General features: G+C 37.4%; 1 protein-coding gene across 1 annotated transcript; it reads left to right on the forward strand.

Moving 5' to 3' along the window:
• Window positions 1-1,278: 1,278 nt before the first annotated feature.
• Window positions 1,279-7,609, forward strand: LOC127617861 (KIF-binding protein). The gene is made up of 7 exons (XM_052089973.1): window positions 1,279-1,729; window positions 1,844-1,942; window positions 4,230-4,309; window positions 4,398-4,581; window positions 4,677-4,770; window positions 6,197-6,309; window positions 6,405-7,609. The coding sequence occupies exons 1-7, from the start codon at window positions 1,280-1,282 to the stop codon at window positions 7,281-7,283; spliced, it is 1,899 nt and encodes a 632-aa protein (XP_051945933.1). The 5' UTR covers window position 1,279; the 3' UTR covers window positions 7,284-7,609.
• The last annotated feature ends 13,433 nt before the right edge of the window (window positions 7,610-21,042 follow it).

Raw genomic sequence — 21,042 nt, forward strand, 5'->3', positions numbered from 1 at the left:
GTATTTTTTTGTGTCATCTTGCACTTACACTGACACCTAATAATATATATTTTAGTCACTGATGCCATTGTAGACATTTACTCTTCACTCTCATCCATAATTAATTTAATCCATGAGTGAAAGTGTCCAATAATAGGGTGTTTATGCTGAAATTAAGCAAGAAGTATTCAGCTGGTCATGTGATCGAAACATGGCCGCCCCAATGACTAGACCCTTTCCATGTAAATTAAAACAGCTTTTATTTGGTTACATATACAACTAGAGTGTGAGTGATCATGTCTTTATACACATGTTTCAAAATTACTATTTATTTCTTTAGGAGTAAAACTTTTTTTTAAAGAAGAAAACACCTTTAAGTTTTTTCTAACAAGGTCCCTGATCATTTCCGTCTGGTTAAATAGGAATGGTTCACTAAAAAATTAAAATGTTCATTATTAGTGCACATCACCACCTAATGGGCTGTTGTGCAATATGATTTATTTATTCTTTACCTTTTCTTCATCCATCCTTTCTTTCTTTTCTTTCTCCTCCTTGCTCAGTTGGTTGATATATGTATGAAGTATGCAAATCACCAAAAACAAAAGAAGAACTCCAAGGAGAGAAGAGAGCACTTAGGAGGGCTGGTCGAAAGTGGAGATTTATAGTAAAAAAGGACTTAAATATTGATTTGCTTCTCATTCACTCACTCACTCACTCACTCACTCACACATATCATATCAATTCTGAAGATATGGATTTAACTACTGCAGTCGCACAGGTTAATTTTATGCTGCCTATAAATACTTTTTAGAGCATCAAAGTTTTGGTCACAATTAACTTGTCTACATTGTATGGACCTACAGAGCTGAAATATTCTTCTAAAAATATTTGTTTGTGTTCAGCAGAAGACAGAAAGTCTTACACATCTGGGATGGCATGAAGGTGAGAACATGATGAGAGAATTTTCATTTTGGGGTGAACTATCACATTATCAGTTTAAGTGCCCTATTTCAGTGTGGTTTGTTTTGTGAACCTGTCACAATGTTGTGCAGGCTTTGCGAAGTGTTACTGAAGGGCCTGTTAAAACTATGTTTGACATGACAGTGTGGCTTGGACTTGGACCCTACTGTATATAGAAATAGATAGATAGGTAAATATATAAACAAAAATAAAACTCCCCACTTCCAGCAGATGGCGACAGACAATAAGCCTCTGATATCATCTTTTGGTTGTCCAGCAGCACTACTCATCACTGACCTCTGCTGGTGAACACTTGTAATAATTATAGCTAAAGGAAAACATGGCTGCCTACCAGAGTGCCGAGTGGAGGGTGGTGTGCGAGAAATTTCGCCATGCCCAAAATCTCTCAGAAGTAGAGTCAAGAAAAGACCCTGAGAATAACCCTTTCCGATCGAAATACAAAGCTAGAGAACTACTGAAGGAAATCCACTGTTCTTTAAAAAAAATCAAGACCGAGGAAGGAGGAGGGGAGGTTGACAATGAAGCTGACAGTGAGTCCGATCAGATGGTGCATAGAGAACCGGAGAATGATGCTGAGAAAGCGTGCGCCGAAGAGTCTCCAGCCGGGCTGCGAGCGGCGAGGCTCGCGGTGCTCCAGTACTATCTCGGCGTAAACCACATCGAGACAGAGGAGCTCTCCGCCGGCGAGCAGCACCTCATGAACTGCATGAAACTGATCGACAAGTGCACAATAACACGGGAGAACGTCTCATTGTTTATACAGGCCCGGGTAAATACGTATCCACGGCCTATCCGTATATTTCTTCATAAAAGCTTCACAGTTATATTAATTTGCAGTATAGCTTGCTGGTTTACTACTACGCCTTGTTGTTTATCTTCGCAGAACCAGCTTGGGATTTTGTGGGCTGGAAGAGATGAGACCGAGAAAGCGCAAGGATTTTTGGAGAGCGCCGAATCAATGTATTTGCGCTACATGAAAGAGGTGTGTATGATCTCGAAATGTAACCTATAGCTTTATAGTACTTACCCACTCATGCTCTCCTTACGAAACTTTTAAACTGTGTAGCTAAGTCGTTTTTATTTGCATAGCGCCTTTCACAATCGTTTTAAAGCAGTTTAACAGAAAGTCATGGATTAACAGAATATTTTACTGTAATATGTATAATGTCTTGGAGTGATCGTTGTGTAGTTTGATAAAATACGATTGTGAAATGTGTTTAAAAATAAAGAATTCAATAATAATTGCATTAATAACCCAAGTGAGCAAGCTGAAACTGTGGAAGGAACACAAATCTCCATAAGATGTTGATTAATGGAGAAAAATAACCTTGTGAGAAACCAGACTCACTGTGGGGGCCAGTTCCTCTCTGGCTAACATCATGAATTTAATGTAAATATTACTTATGTATAGTGCAAGTCATGGATTAAAATTATTAAACTAAGTAAGTGTTAAGGGACAGTGTTTAAACAGAGTTTGTATGAACTGGAAGATTAATGACTAATGTCTTTTGAAGTCCATCCTGGATTAACTGCATAAATTCACATAGATTGCAATGGATTTGTTGGCAAATAATTGATAGTCTATGTATTCCATTATAAGAGTGTAGTCCATCAAAAGACCAAGGTAATGCAGGCAGAGATCAGTGAGGTGCATCACAGTTCAAACTGGCCCGTAATTTCGGTGAGGTCTATCCAAGTTTCAGACAATAGACATGTCTTATGGTTGGAGCTGGCATCAGTTCATCCTCTGAAGTCCATCATAATAGACTGAAGTGATGTTTGGCTGGCACCGGCTGCATTTAGTCATCATCATTCAGCAACATGTAGCAGTGGAGTCCAACACGAAGCAGGAATGGAGCTGGATCCAGCCGGTTCTGGTGACCTCAGGATAGGAGTCCTGAGGTTGAGACATGGAAACAAGTAAAATAATATTAGCTTAGATGCCATTCAATTTATTGCAGAGTTATAAATCATGATCAATGTTTCTGGTTCCGGCAGACCCAACTAAAACAGCCTAATTGTGGGTTGGAGGATAAATTAGGTGTATGCCTGGCTAAATAGATGAGCCTTCAGTCTAGACTTAAACTGAGGGAGTGTGTCTGCATCTCGAACAGTGTAAGGGAGACTATTCCATAGTTTAGGAGCAAAAATATGAAAAGGATCTACAATATTTTGATATTCCAGGAATTATTATCAGGCCAAAATTTTGCGATCGTAATGAAGGACACTTAAGTACTGCGGAGCTAGACCTTTGAAAGCTTTGTATGTAGTTAACAGAATTGTAAAATGAATATGAAATTTATCAGGTAGTCAATGTAACGATGATAAAATGGGGCTAATATGATCGTATTTCTTGGTTCTCGTCAGCACTCTGGCAGCTGCATTTTGAACCAATTGAAGTTTATTTATTGATCTTGCTGAAGTTTATTTATTGATTACTGATCTTGAAGTTTATTTATTGATTACTGATCCTCCCAGTAATGCATTACAATAATCTAGTCTTGGGGTCATGAACGCATTAATTAGTTTTTCGACATAGAATCGGACTCTGAGCTGACCATGGTTCAAAACTGAAGCGTGCTGCTTATAGACCGCATTATTGTTGCACTTTATGGGCTGCTGGCACGGCACCTCAAGATTCACAATAGTATTTAACAGTCATGATGGTTTGCCTAAATAAAAATCAAAACAGAGCTACATTCCATATTTTGTCGTCTTTTGTTGACATATTTTACACTTAAGGTCTTAAAGACTTACAAACAATACAAACTACTGCACATTATTTGCAGCTAAACTAACAGTAGTGGCAAAACCATTTGGCAGCTGTTTTACATGAATTAACCACTTATTCTCTTTTGACTTAACTGTGCGTTGCATTTATATTCAATAAGGGGATTCATTAAATGCATTATAATTTATTTCATTTAAAATCCGTTAAAGGATAGTTCAGCAAAAATGTAAATTCTCTCATAATTTACTCACCCTCATGCCATCCGTGAATTTATTTTTTCTGCAGAACACAAACCAATATTTTTATAAAAATATCTCAGATCTGTAGGTCCAAGTTCCAGCCACTGTTTTTGTTCTGCAGAAGAAAGTCTTACAGAAATGGGATAGCATTAGGGTGAATAAATTAGTGAATTTAAATTTTTTAAGAGAAAGCTATTAAGCAAATAGTTGTTCTTGGTTTCCGGAATTTTGATAATGAAATAGTGCCTACATTAAATTAGTAAGATTGTGCCAACATTTGTTCCCTTTATGCATATTAGGATGGTCAACCACCAATGGATCTTCAAGATTTTTTTGTGGCAGAGGGAGATGAATTATCCCAACAAGAGAAGATAAGAAGGTAACATCCATTCCCTTAATCCACTATCAAATATTATTACATTACCAGGACCTTTCTCAAGCCTCCTTTTTCACTTATCTGCCAACAGGTTTGAAATGGCATATACTCACACACTTTATTACCTTGCTCAAGTGTACAAGAATCTGGAGGAGTATGAGAGAGCTGGACAGTACTGTCACAGCACGCTACAGAGACAGCTGGAGTACAAGCAGTTTGTGCCGCTCGAGTGGGCCATTAATGCAGCCACACTGTCTCAGTATTACATCACCAAGGTATGAGTAATGTGTGTGTTTATTGAGCTCCCCATGACGCTGCAGGTCAAGATAAAAGTAATTAATTGTATGTTTCTGTTGTTATTGAATCACAGACACGATACATGGAGGCTCGTCACTGTTTGGCTGCGGCTAGTGTCATTTCTACACTTGCTGGAGAAATCCCCTCAGAAGCAGCTGCCAAAGAAAGTGGGTTCTTGAGTGGTGTTTGTATATTATAAAATATTGTTACAATTAGTTCTGCATTTTCCTCCCTTGCTTTACTGAATGCTCTGTGGGTGGTTAATAAAGAAAAAAAATATTCCTTGTCAGTTCACATGTGGCCTTAGTTTCACTCATATTGAAACTTTATCTGTAAAGAGACTGTCCTTAACTTTAACTCTCAGAGGTTGACGGAAGCGCCGGCACATCATGCTGGATTTATTTCCTCATAACAGCAGAAACAACTTAAAATACTCTGTCGTTTTTGAACATACAGATAGGTGTAAGACATCATTAGAGACTATAAAGGGTCTACTTTTATTTGTGTACACTCACAATAACATGGAAATCTTGTGCTTTTGTAAAATAAAGAAAATAAACAGGGTGCGCTTTCAGCCAACTCTGTCTCCTCGAGCATCTTTCTGAAACACGTCACAATAATGAACTGAAACTCTGCGAATACTTATCACACACACATGAAACATATGTCTAAAGAAAGCTTAAAATGTCTACTTTTAAAATTTAAAACAAATATTCTCCTGCAATATAATCTGTAAGAAACAAAGCAATGTACAATTTCTCCTGGCTCAGCTAATTATCCCTAATGTGATCCCACCCACACGCAGAGGGCGCTATTCATACGCTAATGTGCTGAGACGATCAATGCAAATGAGAATGTATGAATGAGTAATCAAATCATTTTGTAGCAAAAACTCTAGGTTACAAGATCAGTTCTCCAATGTCTTGTCAACAAATGTTTAGTATGTGTTATATGACCTTATTTCAGTTACTTACATTTTTAAAAACCATACCTAAACGTTATTTTCTCAAAAAACAAACATTTACATATATGTTGCTCACATATTATTGTAGCCCAGTTTGTGCTGAATACAGTGTTATCAGACATTAGCCATTTATATGTTTTTAAGCAAAAAGCACAAAAGTCAAGGCATGTCAAAACATCTCCAGGGGGCCGTCTCTTGTGATATTCTGATGTGATTCCATAATCATGCTTGTCAGTTATCTTCTATTTCACCAGATCCTGAATTGGTAATGAGCCTAACTGTGAATGTTTGAGTATATGAATGCTAAATACTTCGTAAGAGAGTGTTTTTGGCCTATTTCACAGAACCTTGTTGATATTAAGAGATAAATGTACAGGTAAGTTAGGTGGCTGAGACTTCATGAAGGTTCATATATATTACAGCAACTAAATATCTTTGAAATTCAAAGATATGGAGAAGTTAGCAAGAAACAATTGAATGTATTACAACTGCATATAATTCAAAAACATGTCTGAAGTACTTATTTTGTTTAAGTCTTTTTCTGCTTGCCTTCTATCTTAAGTGCTTTAAACTTTTTAAAATGTAGATCATTATTAAATCCAATAAGCTTACAACTGATCTTTCCAAAGGTGAGGCTGAATGTGAAAAGCGTGAAGAACTTCTTCAGAAGCGATCTGAAATTGCCAGATGCTGGATCAAATATTGCCTTAATCTACTGCAAGATGCTAAAAAGCTTCTGGAGGTAACCCATGCATTCTTTTAGACTTTGCATGAATTTATGGACTCAAATTGACAGTTATTGTTTTGTATTTTATTTACTTATTTTCCATTGCACAGGATAATATCGGAGAACTAGACTTGGATCGGCAGGAGGAACTTAAGAGAGCACATCGGAATGAAGAGGAAGAAAAAGAGAAGGGAAGAAAGAGCGCCATCCTTTTTGGTTCAAGTGATACATTCGACTCCATTTGCAGCCTAGAGGAGAAAGTAAGCAGTGTCCTTCCATTGGACTTTGAAGAAGCCCGTGCCATCTTCCTGGTGGGTCAAGGCTACATAGCCCAAGCCAAGGAGTATTTTGCGATGGATGGTCACGTGACTGATCATATCGAAATCTTGCAGGACCATAGCGCACTCTTCAAGGTCCTAGCCTTCTTTGAACAGGACCTGGAGCGGCGCTGTAAGATGCACAAGCGTCGTGTTGACATGCTGGAGCCAATCTGCAAGGATTTGAATGCTCAGTACTATCTGTTAATTTGCCGGCAACTGCAGTTTGAACTTGCAGAAACGTATTATGAGATGATGGACTTGAAGTTGGCTGTGGCCGACAAGCAAGATCAGCCAGATGTGCATACCATTAAAAAGTTTAACCACTTGTGTTCCTCCTCTATAAAGTATTATCAGATGTTTCTTGACTCCATCCGCTCCCCAGAGGGCAAATTTCCAGAGAAGCTTGAGGATGACGTGCTGAGGCCAGCTTTAGTGGCCAAATTCCGTGTGGCCAGATTACAATCCAAGTTTATCTCCAGTAACCTGGCTACTCAGTTGGAGAATCTCACCCTCTCATTAGAGTCTTACAACTTTGTTGTGCAATACTGTGAGGAACACCCAGAAGCCAAGAAGGCAGTTGAGACAGAGTTAGAGCTGAGTGAGGAGATGGTCTCACTGCTACCTCTAAAGATCAATAGAATCAGATCCACGATGTCCACCTCCAACTAAATGATAAGCTGTAGATTCTGATGTGTATTGAGTGTAATGCCCTCACATAAATATGAACCACTGACACATACACTACCCTTTGTTTTGTGCCTGTCATTATCCCATGATTAGATGTATCTAATGAGCATTCACAGGACAACATTGGAAGAAATTCCTTCATGCTTTGCCTTTGTAACCCTGGGAACATTTATGAGAAGTCTTTATGAACTGATGTATTTGCATGATTTACAGCCACTAATTTATTTTTAATGTGCAATGTAAAATTATAATTAAGAACAATGTTCTAATAAAAACAACGTATGTTTACTTAGCCTAAAATAAATAAATGCAAAATACAAAATTGACTTTCTTCCGTTTGTCTTATTCAGTCAAAACCAAATTTCACATTATACATTTACATTAGTCCATACTGTATAAATATATAAAATACTCATTCCATGTATGTATGTTTGTTGTTGGTGCTCAGGAAGTTGTTGTCTTCCTGTCAGGCTGTAGTTCTTAAATAGTTCACCCAAAAATGTAAATTATCTTATCATTTACTCACCCTCTTGCCATCCCAGACGTGTATGACTTTCTTTTTTTCTGCAGAACACAAATGAAGATTTTTATAAGAATATTTCAGCTCAGTAGGTCCATACAATGCTAGTAAATGGGTGAAAAAATGTTGATGTCCAAAAAGCACAAAGGCATCATTAATGATCCACATGACTCCAGAAATTGACTGAGCAAGGAGGAGAATTTATATTTATAAAGAAAGGCCTTAAATATTGATCTTCTTCTCACCCACACCTATTTAACCTCTGGAGCCTTAAGGATTACTTTTATGCTGATTTTTGCAAGTTTTGGAACTTAAAAATGTTGGCACCCATTCACTTGCATTTTATGGACCAAAAGAGCTGTAACAGGATTCTAAAAATCTTCATTGGAGTTCAGCAGATGAAAGAAAGTCATACACATCTGGTATGACATAAGCGTGAGTAAATAAATAGTGCCATAAATAGTTTTCAGTTATCAATTAATGTCAAACAAAGTACAGAAAACATTAAAAAAAAGTTCATATCAATATTTGGTGTGATGATCTTTGCCTACAGGTACACAGTTTTTCTTGGTTTTTGGCAGGCATGTCATGATGTTCCAAGCTTCTTGAAAAGCTTGCCACAGTTTTCTCTATTTAGTCTGTCTCGTTTGCTTCTGTCTCCCTATGTAATCCCAGACTGACTCAATCATGTTGAGATCCGGGCTGTGTGGGGGCCATAACATCTGTTGTACTTTGCAAAGTGAATATTGAAATCTAAAATTGATATTTCCTACTGATACACTAAAAGCAAGATAGATCAAATAACCATTTTAAAATAACTGTCTTGTGAAAAATATAATGCACCTAAGACTTTTGCATAGTACTGTATACACACACACATACATACACAAACTTGCAAAGTAGCCATCAGGATTGTGCAGCCACAATCATTATAACTAGTTAGGCTGAATGCAATGAGGAAAGTACCTACAGTGCCATATTGATAACATTTAATTGAATTGCAGCTAAAACTGAGACAGCGAGAACTTTTAAGCAGTTAATGTTTAAGTACATTTAGTTTCATTATTTATCAAGGATGTGGTTGTTGTAGCAGGTGATAATTCTGCATTGGAACATGAGTCGCATGTGCTCGTTTTTTTTTTTTTTTTTTTAGAGCAAGCTGTGCAACTAACGGTTATTTTCAATAGCCTATTGAACTAGAATATGTAGAGCAGTTGACCCACAGAGTATAATCCAAAGTTATTGCACTTCCTAAATACTGAAGGAATCCCATGCTGCTGTTTCACTTTCTTATAACTTTCTGGCATGCATTTAGAATCAATCTTGTACATTAATATGATGAATATATATATATATATATCCCTTAGTTTCCATCCATCCATCCATCCATCCATCGTCAACCGCTTATCCTGTGTACAGGGTCGCGGGGGGCTGGAGCCTATCCCAGCTAACATTGGGCGAAAGGCGGGGGACACCCTGGACAGGTCGCCAGTCCATCGCAGTCCCTTAGTTTCCCAAAATTGAAATTCAGAAGACCAGTTGTTTGCAGAAATTCTGTCTATAATTAATACTTTCAGTGTGTATTATCAATAAAAAGGAAGGATTGGGTATTTCTTGCCTGCTTGGGTTTGACAAGAAATAACATCATACACAAGTTTCATTTCTGAGCAACAGAAGAGAAAATACAGAAAGTACAGCCTTCCCCTCAGAAGTAATCAGACTTAGCCATATAAATAATTTAGTCGGGTCTTAAAAAAAGTACAGACCATATGAGCTAACTAGTTCAGTGGAAGATCAAGCCAAAATTGCACACTCATTTGTCTGGGGATGTAGCATCTCATCATTATATTTGAAATATGAGAAGTAAATCCTGTGGATGTGTGTGCATGCAACATTCTCTTTGTCATTTTCAGTCTGAGAGACAAACAAATCGCAGACCCTTTACTTAACCAAAAGTAAAACCTAAAGTTCGACTCACTACAAACTCATTGTACATTCCATGTCAGTGCCTGTTGAAAATGTGAAGGTTGTTTTGACTATCTTTTTGAAACATACCTTTTTCATTCATAAATGGATCTTTGAGTTTTGAACTGGGGCTCTATTGTACTTTACTATCAGAATCTAATGTTACATCACTATCGTACTGTACATTAGATTTTCAATTAACTAATTTAATTTAATTACAATCCACCGATCAATACACCATGAAGGCCTGAATAGATATGATAATGTTTTCTTAGAAAAAATAAATTATCTGTATGATTGCTTTATAGAAAAAATAGCCATTTAAATAGAAATGTGAGAAACTCCACTGGAGCCACCTATGTAAAACAATCTTTGTAATTAAAGAGAATTTCCCACACTTTCCTTTAGCTTATGTATGCAATGGAACACTCCTCTCTGTCATGCCATACTGTGTACAATAAAAGGAGAAAACCTTGTCATTTCCTGTGTGCAAAACCACTTCCTGTAAATTCTGACAGCTTTCTATCAGCTAAAATTGTGTTGACATGTTCATATTGTAATAGAATAGGGCATGCACAGCACTGTTCCACCATACATTCCCTTTCACAAACCACAGTAATGTATTTATGTTTGTATACATAAATATCACATATCCATGTCACAAAAGAGAAAAATTATATTTCTTATGTATGTAATTTCTTGCCAATGACTCATATCACCCAGTCTGTGTGTTCAATCAAGTTTTGAGTATATCATTGGCAGGGTTGGGAGCAACAAAATACATATAATGGGATTACATATTTAAAATACAAAATATAAGTAACTGTATTCCACTAGAGTTAAATTGATTACTGAAGAGATTACTTTGCAAAAATAATATTCTTGATAATAATTTGTAGTATTGTTTTCCTGTAAAATATTTTAAAATCCTTAAAACAAGATCAATATGATTTATTTTGATTTAGAAACGACACTGCATAAGATATTTATGTTTTTTCAGAGAATGTATTTTTAACATGTGTATTTTGTCTTACTGTACTGGCAGAATTTTTATTATCAAAACATGTGAAAAAATCTACCAGTGCTGAGAAGTAATCCAAAGTATTTAGAATGCGTTACTGACCTCGAGTAATCTAACAAAATGTTACAAATTAAATTTTACAGCATGTATTCTGTAATCTGTAGTGGAATATATTTTAAAAGTAACCCTCTCAACCCTGAACATTGGATAGTTCAGTCTTTCGTGGCAATGCACGGCTCTCCCAATGACTGTTTTCAGTACTGACTATAAGCCAAGACCTGACCATGTGTGAGGTCTCACAGCAGAAACAAAGAATACAATGGGTTATTATTCATTTTTTAAATGTTTCAAATTGTGAACTATTAAAACAAAGTAGCCATAATTACCATTTAATTCTCTGTAAATCTTTCATAATACACATCAACATCGAATCATGTCTCTCAAAAGCTGATACATCTGCAATCACTCTTATATTTTTTGAAAATACACAGTAATTGTGACATTTGTACATGTATTGAATATCACATCCATCTTAGTTGAAGTAAGCCTAGTGAGAATTACTATACTAACTGATTCCCACAGAAGGGTTAGGTCTTAGATGTGAAAATAACCTTGTACTATCAATTAATGCGTCATTCGGGACAATTTAACCCTAGCCCCTTTATTCATAGCTCAACATTCCATGCAATTTACAGAAGTCTACAAAAATAAAATGTGTGATTTGGTATGAACGGAATATCACAGAAACTGTCAAATGTCAGTGTCCTTGCATGGGGCAGTGTCCTCCAGGATATGACAGCAGACGATTTGCAGCATGTGTTGCTTAAGTCTGGGCCTTAGTGGTGGAATAACTAAATCAAGGCACCCAAGTACTCTTCAAGGGGGCTAGCTGTTAAAGGGACATGAGCAGAAAAATAATTATATAACTGGATCGCTGAGGCAACGGTAAACTCCCAGCAGGAGGTAAAGCCACCTGAAGTGTTTGAGCGGCCATCTTTGTATGCCCAAACTGTCATAGTGCATGAATGACTGACAAACACCCCCGTTTCACTGTCTCTGACTTCAAGATAGAACAGTCGCATTTCACCTTCTAGTGACAATCCTGTTTAAAGCTTAATTTGCTCGTTCTGGATAATAATCATTATGAGAGAGAAGATAAATTTAGATTGCGATGTCAGAGCATTCACCTGCCATGGTGTTCAGCCTATCAATGCAGCACAATAATCACCCAAAGTAGGTAAAGTGTAATAAATTACATGTTTGTTTGCCATTTTAACCAAGCGTATCAGTTTAATTTAACTGAGAGGGAGCGAGTACGCGCTCTTATTCAAGTGACCGTGAGAACAAGGACACTTTGATGAAAACATAAAACTAAAAATTTCTGAAAACGTCTGTTTGTTTACATTCAGCTGATCTGTTCGCCAATGAAGTTTGTTAGAGGTAGACTGTTTGATATAGATACACATAACTTGCTCAGGCTTTCAAGAAACAGGAACATTTCCTGATTTTAAATAAATAAGTAATTACATGTGTAGGACGTTTGCATTGTAATGATGTACATGCAGATTTCAGATTTAAAATCAGTGATTGAATGACTGTTTACTTGCTGAAATGAGATGATTTCCTGTTAAGTCAATAGGGACATTGGCAGGGATGGATTACCGACCGGGCCAATGGGGCCAGGGTATGGGCTGAAATATGTGCCACCAGAAACTGAATTTGAACCATTTATATTTGAATTTGAATGGCTAAACTTAAATAATTGCATTGAAAAACTGAATTTGAATCACATAATTTGAAATTGTATTGTTTAATTAAAATTGAATTTATTCAAAAACTGAATCTGAATTGTATCATTTGAAATTGAATTTATTCGTTTGGAACTGAAGTCCAATAAAATTTGATCCTCACTGAAAATTAAACTCTCTATATATCTTCACATTCACTTCTCACAATTCAGATTCAGTTCTCAAATTCAATTTCAAGTTACTGAGACAGACATCCGGGTAGTTGGAGGATGAAGGAAGAGCAATCGAGCGCAGATCGATAGATAGCGTTCATTGGCGCACAGGACTCCTCTTGGGCCAATCAGCACCAATGTTTTGGAGCACAGTACGTTACCCGCCATGAAACAAAGAAGAAGTGCTTGCCTGACTTGCGTGACCACCACCACCACAATGGATTCGGCTGGGACAAATACGGTAATGATTTTTTTTTTTTTACGATCTAACGATCTTTTGTTTAACTGTTGTTAATGTTATAGCTATTTTGTAGAAACAGGGGAAATTAAATCTTTCTCCCGACGTTGCAAACAGTAGCTATAATCCCACGTTTTTATGGTAGCCTACTAGCTCTTGTAACAACATTTTTGCCTGGTGTTTATTATTTCTAAGCGTTTGCCTCTTCCTCCGGTGAAAATGTTGTTGCAAACGTAGCTAGTGTTAGCCGCCAAGTAGACTGGTCATGTCTTCAGTGTGATTTTTTTCCCGATAACTTCTCCTCGTGGTTGTCATTGTCAGAGTAACGTTACTGAGAGGGAGAGAGAGAGAGAGAGAGTAGTAAGCGTGTAAGTTATGTGTCGCTGTGTTTGGCAGGTGCTAGCATAATGTAAGGCCATAAACTTCAGGGCAATTACACCATAGCACTAGCCCTATTCATTTGAATTGAATGCATAAGTTAGTTAATTCCGTTTGACTAGAACACAAAAATAGCACATTTACACTTCGAAAGAAAGCGATACAGCTTCCTGCACAACAGAGCAGTGCAAGTGGCTGATGCCATCACATGTAAAAAGGTAAGGTGACACTGTATTTTTTGGACACTGTAACTGTAGGCTAAATTATGATGTTAAATTAATGTTTATATTGTGCCCCTTTGGTTACTTAATCAGGCAGATTGCTTGTCTTCATCTAGCCTACATTTCATCTTCTTTTAGGGGATTTTCATTATATTCCATCATACCTAATGTTGGGGATTATTAAATTATTTCTATTCTATATTCTGCCTTAACATGTGTAGCTTGTGACAATGTGGTCAGTCACAATTTCCCTGTTGGACAAAGAGAAGCTAAGACAGCAAAGACCCACATAAACACAGTTTGGCATCTCAATCCTGTGATGATAGCCTTACCTGTTTTGCTCACAGCCATAGGATAAACGCCAGATTTATACTGCATATAGATATGTTATGGTTATGGACCACAGAAATGTGGACTTAATGATCTTCTTTGTGTTAACTTATTTTCAGATTCCTGCTGCTCCAGTAGCTCTGATCGACTTCTCTGCTAAAGCCAAAAAAAAAAAGCTTGACCGTTCTATTGATGGCAGGACAACTGAAAACCAGGTTGGGAAATCACTTTCATGCCCAAGAGTGAAGAGAGGGTCAGAAACATATGCTAGTTTTTTGAGACTTTAAGCAAAAACTGTCCAAGGAGTGCAGCACTGATGGCTAGGGAGCCTTACTACAAAGAATTCATCCCCAAATCTAGTATGCTTCCTAAAACTGTTCTTGAATACAGAACACCAGAGACTCTGCAGCTACCCCCAAAGAGCTTGGAGAGCTATGCCAGGTATTCCAGCTAGAAGAGCTCATCATGTCCCAGGTCCAGGCTGTAGAGAGGGCAACTCGAAGTCAGAGTGCAAGCAGGATTTGGTTTAGGCAAAGAGCTGGACGCATAACTGCTTCCAAGCTGAAACAAGCTATTAAGACCAACCCCAGCAACCATCCAAGAGCTTGATCAAGGCCATATGCTACCCAGAAGCATATAGGTTCACCACAGCCGCTACAAGGTAGTTAGGGTTTGAATTAGGGTAAGGCAGAGGTAAGGCCTCGTGTAAACAGTGTTTATGTCCAGAAAAAGAAACACTGACAACAGAGGGTATAATTTGGATAAAAAGAAGCTTGTCTATTAAGTAAATGTATCTTACTGGTGGAATATTAAATGAAATGTATAGTAACACATTGCTTTGGTGCACGTTAGTTATTAGTTATAGGGTTATAAGACTATGGTTATGCAGGAGTAGAACTAAGTATAGGGGTTAGGGAAATGGCATTTAAATCACTGAACTGGCTCTACACATCCAATACTAAGTAATCATTTCCTTTTCATGTTTTGCATGTGTACTGTGTACAGTTATGGATGCAAACATGAAGCACAAGCCAGAGGAGTCTATGAGAAGCTGATGGGTCGGGAGCATGCAGGCTTCTCCTGTATGGACAGTGGTCTCTGGCTGAACCCCAAGTGGCCATACATGGGGTCCTCCCTGATGGGATTGTTGCTTGTGACTGTCACGGAACTGTCATCTGCAAGATTAAGGTAATATTACAGTCTCTGTTGTAGTAAAGTCCCTAAATCTCGAGACTGAGTGCGTGTCTCAAGTCCTAAACTGAGCAAAAAGGCAGAAAATATATTTGTTAATCTATTGTTCACGTGTCCTTCTCTCTGTGATTTTAGTGTCCACACTCTCACCAAGATGAAGCCAATCTAAGCTTGTGTGCTGGGGAAAAGGGCTTCTGCCTCATCAATGATGGGGATAATGTCATGCTGGACCGGACTCATGACTACTACTACCAAGTTCAGGGACAGCTTCACATTGTAGATGCTGAGTACTGTGATTTTGTTGTGTGGAACCACAATGACATTTTTGTTGAAAGGATTTTGCCCGATCTTGAACTTTAGGATGATGTTAGGCTTTTTTAGAAACGGTATACTTCCAGAAATACTGGGACAGCAAGTTACAAACTCACATGTGTAATGTAATGAAAGGATCCAGGCACTCTTGAAAGTGGGCTGTGTGATATTGCTGTTATATCAATACGGTTGTATGAGACAAGATTACATTTTGACTATTGTATAATTTAAATGAAAAGATTAAATGCCATTGAGAAGACAGAATTATACATGGTGGTTTATTTACAAGATTAGATTTTTCAACAATTGTTATAATAACAAGAACATGGTGTGCAATAACAGATTAGAATCCATTTCATTACATATAATACATATAGCCAGTACAATTGGACTAGTGGATAAAAGTATTACACTTGTTGAAAACATATTAACAGACTGATATGTGTCGGGGCTCAGGTACTACTACTCCATGTCCTCTTACTTATCATCATCAGAGCCAAGAAGCAGGGATCAGGTATTGACACTACATGTGTGAGGGCTCAGGTACTGGACTGACTGATTATTATCCCTCTCCTCCTCCTTACTCCAATGGGACAATAGACTCCGAAAGATTAGACAAGCGCTAGGGCAACCTAAAAGCCCCAATCAAGTCCATATTAGACTACCGGTAACTTAATAAGCATTACTAAGTAAATGAGCATTTAATGACAACCTAATGCTATATAAACACAGACACAAAAAACACGTTGGCTAGCTAACATACCTCCGACGAAGTGGTCGCTGCAGACACGGGCATTAACAGACTCTGCTCCTCCCGACCGCAGACGTACGTTAAAAATCAACTTTTACGGCGTTGTTCTGTGAGCTTTTACATTTCTCACCTTTATGAGTGACAATCTTCGGTACTCTATAAAAACCCTTTCCCTTTTCTCGATTAGAACGATTGGAGCAGCCGTAAACTACACAAAACATTGGCATTTTGCCAGACGGCAGATCCTAAGCTATTTCACTTCCTGCCCTCCATCTGAATTGCGCGCTCTCGCGATGCAGCAGCGTGACGTCACGTGAAACCAACCTATGAACGCTATCTATCGATCTGCGCTCGATTGCTCTTCCTTCATCCTCCAAATACCCGGATGTCTGTCTCAGTAACTTGAAATTGAATTTGAGAACTGAATCTGAATTGTGAGAAGTGAATGTGAAGATATATAGAGAGTTTAATTTTCAGTGAGGATCAAATTTTATTGGACTTCAGTTCCAAACGAATAAATTCAATTTCAAATGATACAATTCAGATTCAGTTTTTGAATAAATTCAATTTTAATTAAACAATACAATTTCAAATTATGTGATTCAAATTCAGTTTTTCAATGCAATTATTCAAGTTTAGCCATTCAAATTCAAATATAAATGGTTCAAATTCAGTTTCTGGTGGCACATATTTCAGCCCATACCAGGGGCCCTTGACTGCCCAGGAAGGCTTTGTGCTTCAAGGTTGCGTGATCTAATTTGCCGATCCCACCACTTGAAAACCCATCAACAATGAATATGAGATAATTGGCCCCGGGGCCTTTGCATGTCATAATCTGTCCCTGGACATTGGAACATATGGCAATATAGCAGCGCAGTGGCTTCACTGCTATGATGTCATGAGCAATCCAGTTCTATATATATATATATATATATATATATATATATATATATATATATATATATACAGTATATACTGTATCAGTGATTTGGACACTTTCTGGTTTTAGAACTTTGTAGAACATGTCCAAATAATGTGATGAACCTTACCTGTGTGAATTTAAGAACAATTACTGCACATATACAAAAAAATGACCATGGCACCTGTTATTTAAAACTAATAGCAAAAATGAAAGAAAATAAATGTCTGGCATCATGTATTTGCAGATGCCATTTTGTTAGATTTTTTGTTGTGTGGTTTGTACATCCTAATAGTGTACAACAGGCACCCCTTAAGGAAAATAGCTTTTTTTTCATGGTCACAGTGTGTATCAAGATTAAAAAAATGTATTTCTTTTTTGGACATGGAGCAATGTAATTTGTGTGAAAATAAATAATAACAGAATGATGTTTTGATTAAAATAAAAAGTAAAAAAAGGTGGCGAAGGGACCTTTTACCCCAGGTATATGGGGTAACAAAAACTTAATTGGGGTAAAAGGACTTTAAGGGTTTTACAGTGAAATTGTGTATACAAGGGCAATAGTAATAGGACAAAATATGACAACTTATGCAAATACTTTTAATAAAGCTAAATGCTTTTTGAGTAAAATATTAACAGAATGATTATTCAAAATAACTTGTTCAGAAAAGTGCGCCCCATTTCCTGTTAATTTTCATCACATTTGGCAATTCATAAAATTTGGAATATTTTGAAAGTCCATAGTGACAAACAGGTGTTTAGGAAAGTGCTGTGGCATTTGTTGTTGTTGTTGTTGTTATTTTATGTTTTGGGAGATGTGACCCACACACACACACACAAGACGAGACAGTCACAATGAGAATCAAAACTGCTTTATTTGCAAAAAGCAGGCGAAGGTACAGTGGGGAAAATCCAGATGGAGAATGGTCGAGGAAAGCGTAGGGTCGAGAGCCGGGGAATCAAGATATAAACAAGGGGGCAAATCCGGGAGAGAGAAGTGAAAGGGAGAGTGAGGTCGAAGCCGGGGAATCAATATACAAACAAGACAAGCGAGAGGAAAAGACAGGGGAACAAGGGGGGCTGGCAAGCTAAGGGGTAAACGAGAGGAGTACAAAGCTAGACGAGACTAGCGGGGGGCGAAGATGCGGGGTAAACTAGAACAATAACCAACACCCGTGAAACGGATGTGCTGTGGTATTTATAGGGGAAGGTGCAGGTGTAAACAATGAAAGGTGATGAGACGAGTGCAGGTCAAACGAATAAAGGGGTGATTGAGACGAGTGCAGGTGGTCATAATATTCTGGCCATAGGAGCGTGCATGAGAGCCCGAGGGAGCAAAACGAGCGTGAGAGCTCGGGGGAAGAGATAGCGTACGAGCATGTGAGCTCGAGGGAGCAAAACGAGCGTGCGAGCTCGAGGGAGCAAAACGAGCATGGAAGCTCGAGGGGGCGGAACGAGCGTGTGAGCTCGAGCGAGCAAAACGGGCGTGGTAGCCCGAGGGAGCAAAACGAGAGAGGAAGCTCGAGGGGGCGGAGCGAGGGAGCGGGGTTCGTGACAGGAGAGAACATTATCAAATGTGCCTTTTACCCTGGGGTCCTTCAGACCTAAACTCTTGAGGCCACTGTATCCTATATAGGGTCCTGACATTACTTCAGTTATAAAACTTATAAAACAATGGCCGATTTTGTCACTAATTTTAAATTAACCAAACAAAGTATTCCAATATGTATGAATAAATTAATAACATATTAAAAGGTCTAATTCAAAAACAGAAAGAGTTTATGTCTGTTCTCTAATTGCAATTGTCTTTTTACAGAGTTTGTTTTCTTTTAATCTGATTTCTTTTGTCATTCTTATAAATTGTTGTGCTGTATCAGCAGTTCATGGTTGTTGAAATCACTCTTCATGTGTAGCCCCATCCTTTTAGCATGATGTTTTCCGAAAACATTTCTAAACCAAGACGAGGTTGATTTCAGGAAACAATGACGCACATACAGGGGCAGGTTCTTTTACATATTGTACTGTGGATAAGCTCTTGTTTGAAGTTCGCTGAGACATTTTCTTTCGCATCTTCTGCTCGACAGGGAAATAAAATGAGATTTTACTACATTATAACTCTGGCACTGGCAATAATATGCCTTTTTGGGGAAAGTGGAATTGGTAAGTTAAAAAAAAAGAAGTATTTTTTAGCTTTTAAAATTCGTTGTTTTATTAGTTCCATAATGCGATATTGGAATATACGATATTATAAAACGTCACTTGACGGAAGAAGCAGATTATTGTTAACGCAGACATCGCAATTATCTGTAGAGAAACTGAAAGTGTCTCTTCAGGATGTCAAACTCGACATTATATTTATATATTTATAAAAAAATAAATAATAATTAAGCCATTCGTGGTAGTTAACTGTAATAAACAATTAAACTGCCAGAGGAATTTACAGTAACACCGTTAGGGGCCGTTCACAACGAACTTGTTTTTGCGTTGCGCGGATGACGAGGGACACTTCTAGACCACCATTTGTGCTAATGACAAATAAACCTAGTCTTACAGTGATATGATTTGGTGTAATTTCTTCATCAGGCCTATAATAAAGAGATTTCATACTCACGCTGTCATTGCTAAGAATGTCTTAAAATATTTTTTTGGTCAGATGTTTTGTGAATTTGGGGAACAATTGAATGATATCTGAAAAGCTCCTCATCTGTCCCTCTGTGTTTTCCCTGAGCACAGGAGCCCCAACCAATGGCAGGTGCAGGTCTGATAACCCACACTGTGCCACACAGGGATCCTTGATGCCACCTCCTGCAGCAAAAGCCAAGTAAGTTACTTATGTATTCATATATAGTTTTATTGAGAATTTAGTACAGTATTATGCCATTATGATTTTGAAATGATCAGTCTGTTTCTTCATGTATAGGTGTAGTGAAAACTAAAGGGTTGAGTGTTTGTTTAGGAAATGTATTATGTTGTAACAGGATGTCACCAGGGTAAACACTTGATTAGATTTTATTTCAAATTCATTTTCAAAATTATCATTATTAAATAATAATTATTGTTAGAACTATCTGGACAATGAGAGGACAAGCCACTCCAAACTGACAAGACTGTATCACAGGACTTTTTCTCAAAAAAATGTTCACCAGCAATGCAAACGTAATTTGATTTCACAACCAATAATCATGATTATGAATGGGATGACTGGGGTTACATTACAGCTTAATATAGATATTATCTTAATGATTTCAAAACCTGCAAGAGAAAGCTGTTTTTTTTTTTTTTAATTTTATTTAGGGCATAGGGATTCCGTAAGGTGTCAAACAAACAGCAAGGTTTTAATCTAAAGCTTTGAGCAAGGGGAATGAAAGTAAAATTGAAAAGTCAGACGAGGTCTTACAGACTGCTGTCTCGGAAAGTATCAATCAGAAAATTGTGACCACAATGTAAAAAAAAAAATTTTTTTAAATAGGTTAAATTTATGGTAAAATACCAGGTTTTTTTCAGTGATTGCCAGAAATTTACCGTAAAAAATATAGTGACCATGTTTCAGGCTGTATGGGATGTAATTTTGATGCCTGCATATTTTATGGTTAACTACCATATATATTATAAAATTATATAAACTTGATATACTAAACTTCTGGAACTACAAAAGTTTACTTTTCATTTGCGTTGTTAATCACGGCCATATAATGACTTAAAGTTTATCAAGAGTGGCCACAAAACACCATCAGGTTAACACATGTGACACAAAAATAATCCAATGAACGTTAACTAAACTACATCAAATATAACACTGAAGACCCCAATGTGCGTAACTGAAATGTAAAAATAAGGAGCAACATAATTATTCCCATAAAATATAACACAATGAAATGTAATGGGTCATGCAGGGACATCTGGGAACGCCCAATTATTGTTTTTCAGCATAATTC

The sequence above is a fragment of the Xyrauchen texanus genome, chromosome 24 (assembly GCF_025860055.1).
Source record: "Xyrauchen texanus isolate HMW12.3.18 chromosome 24, RBS_HiC_50CHRs, whole genome shotgun sequence".
Classification (NCBI taxonomy): Eukaryota; Metazoa; Chordata; class Actinopteri; order Cypriniformes; family Catostomidae; genus Xyrauchen; species Xyrauchen texanus.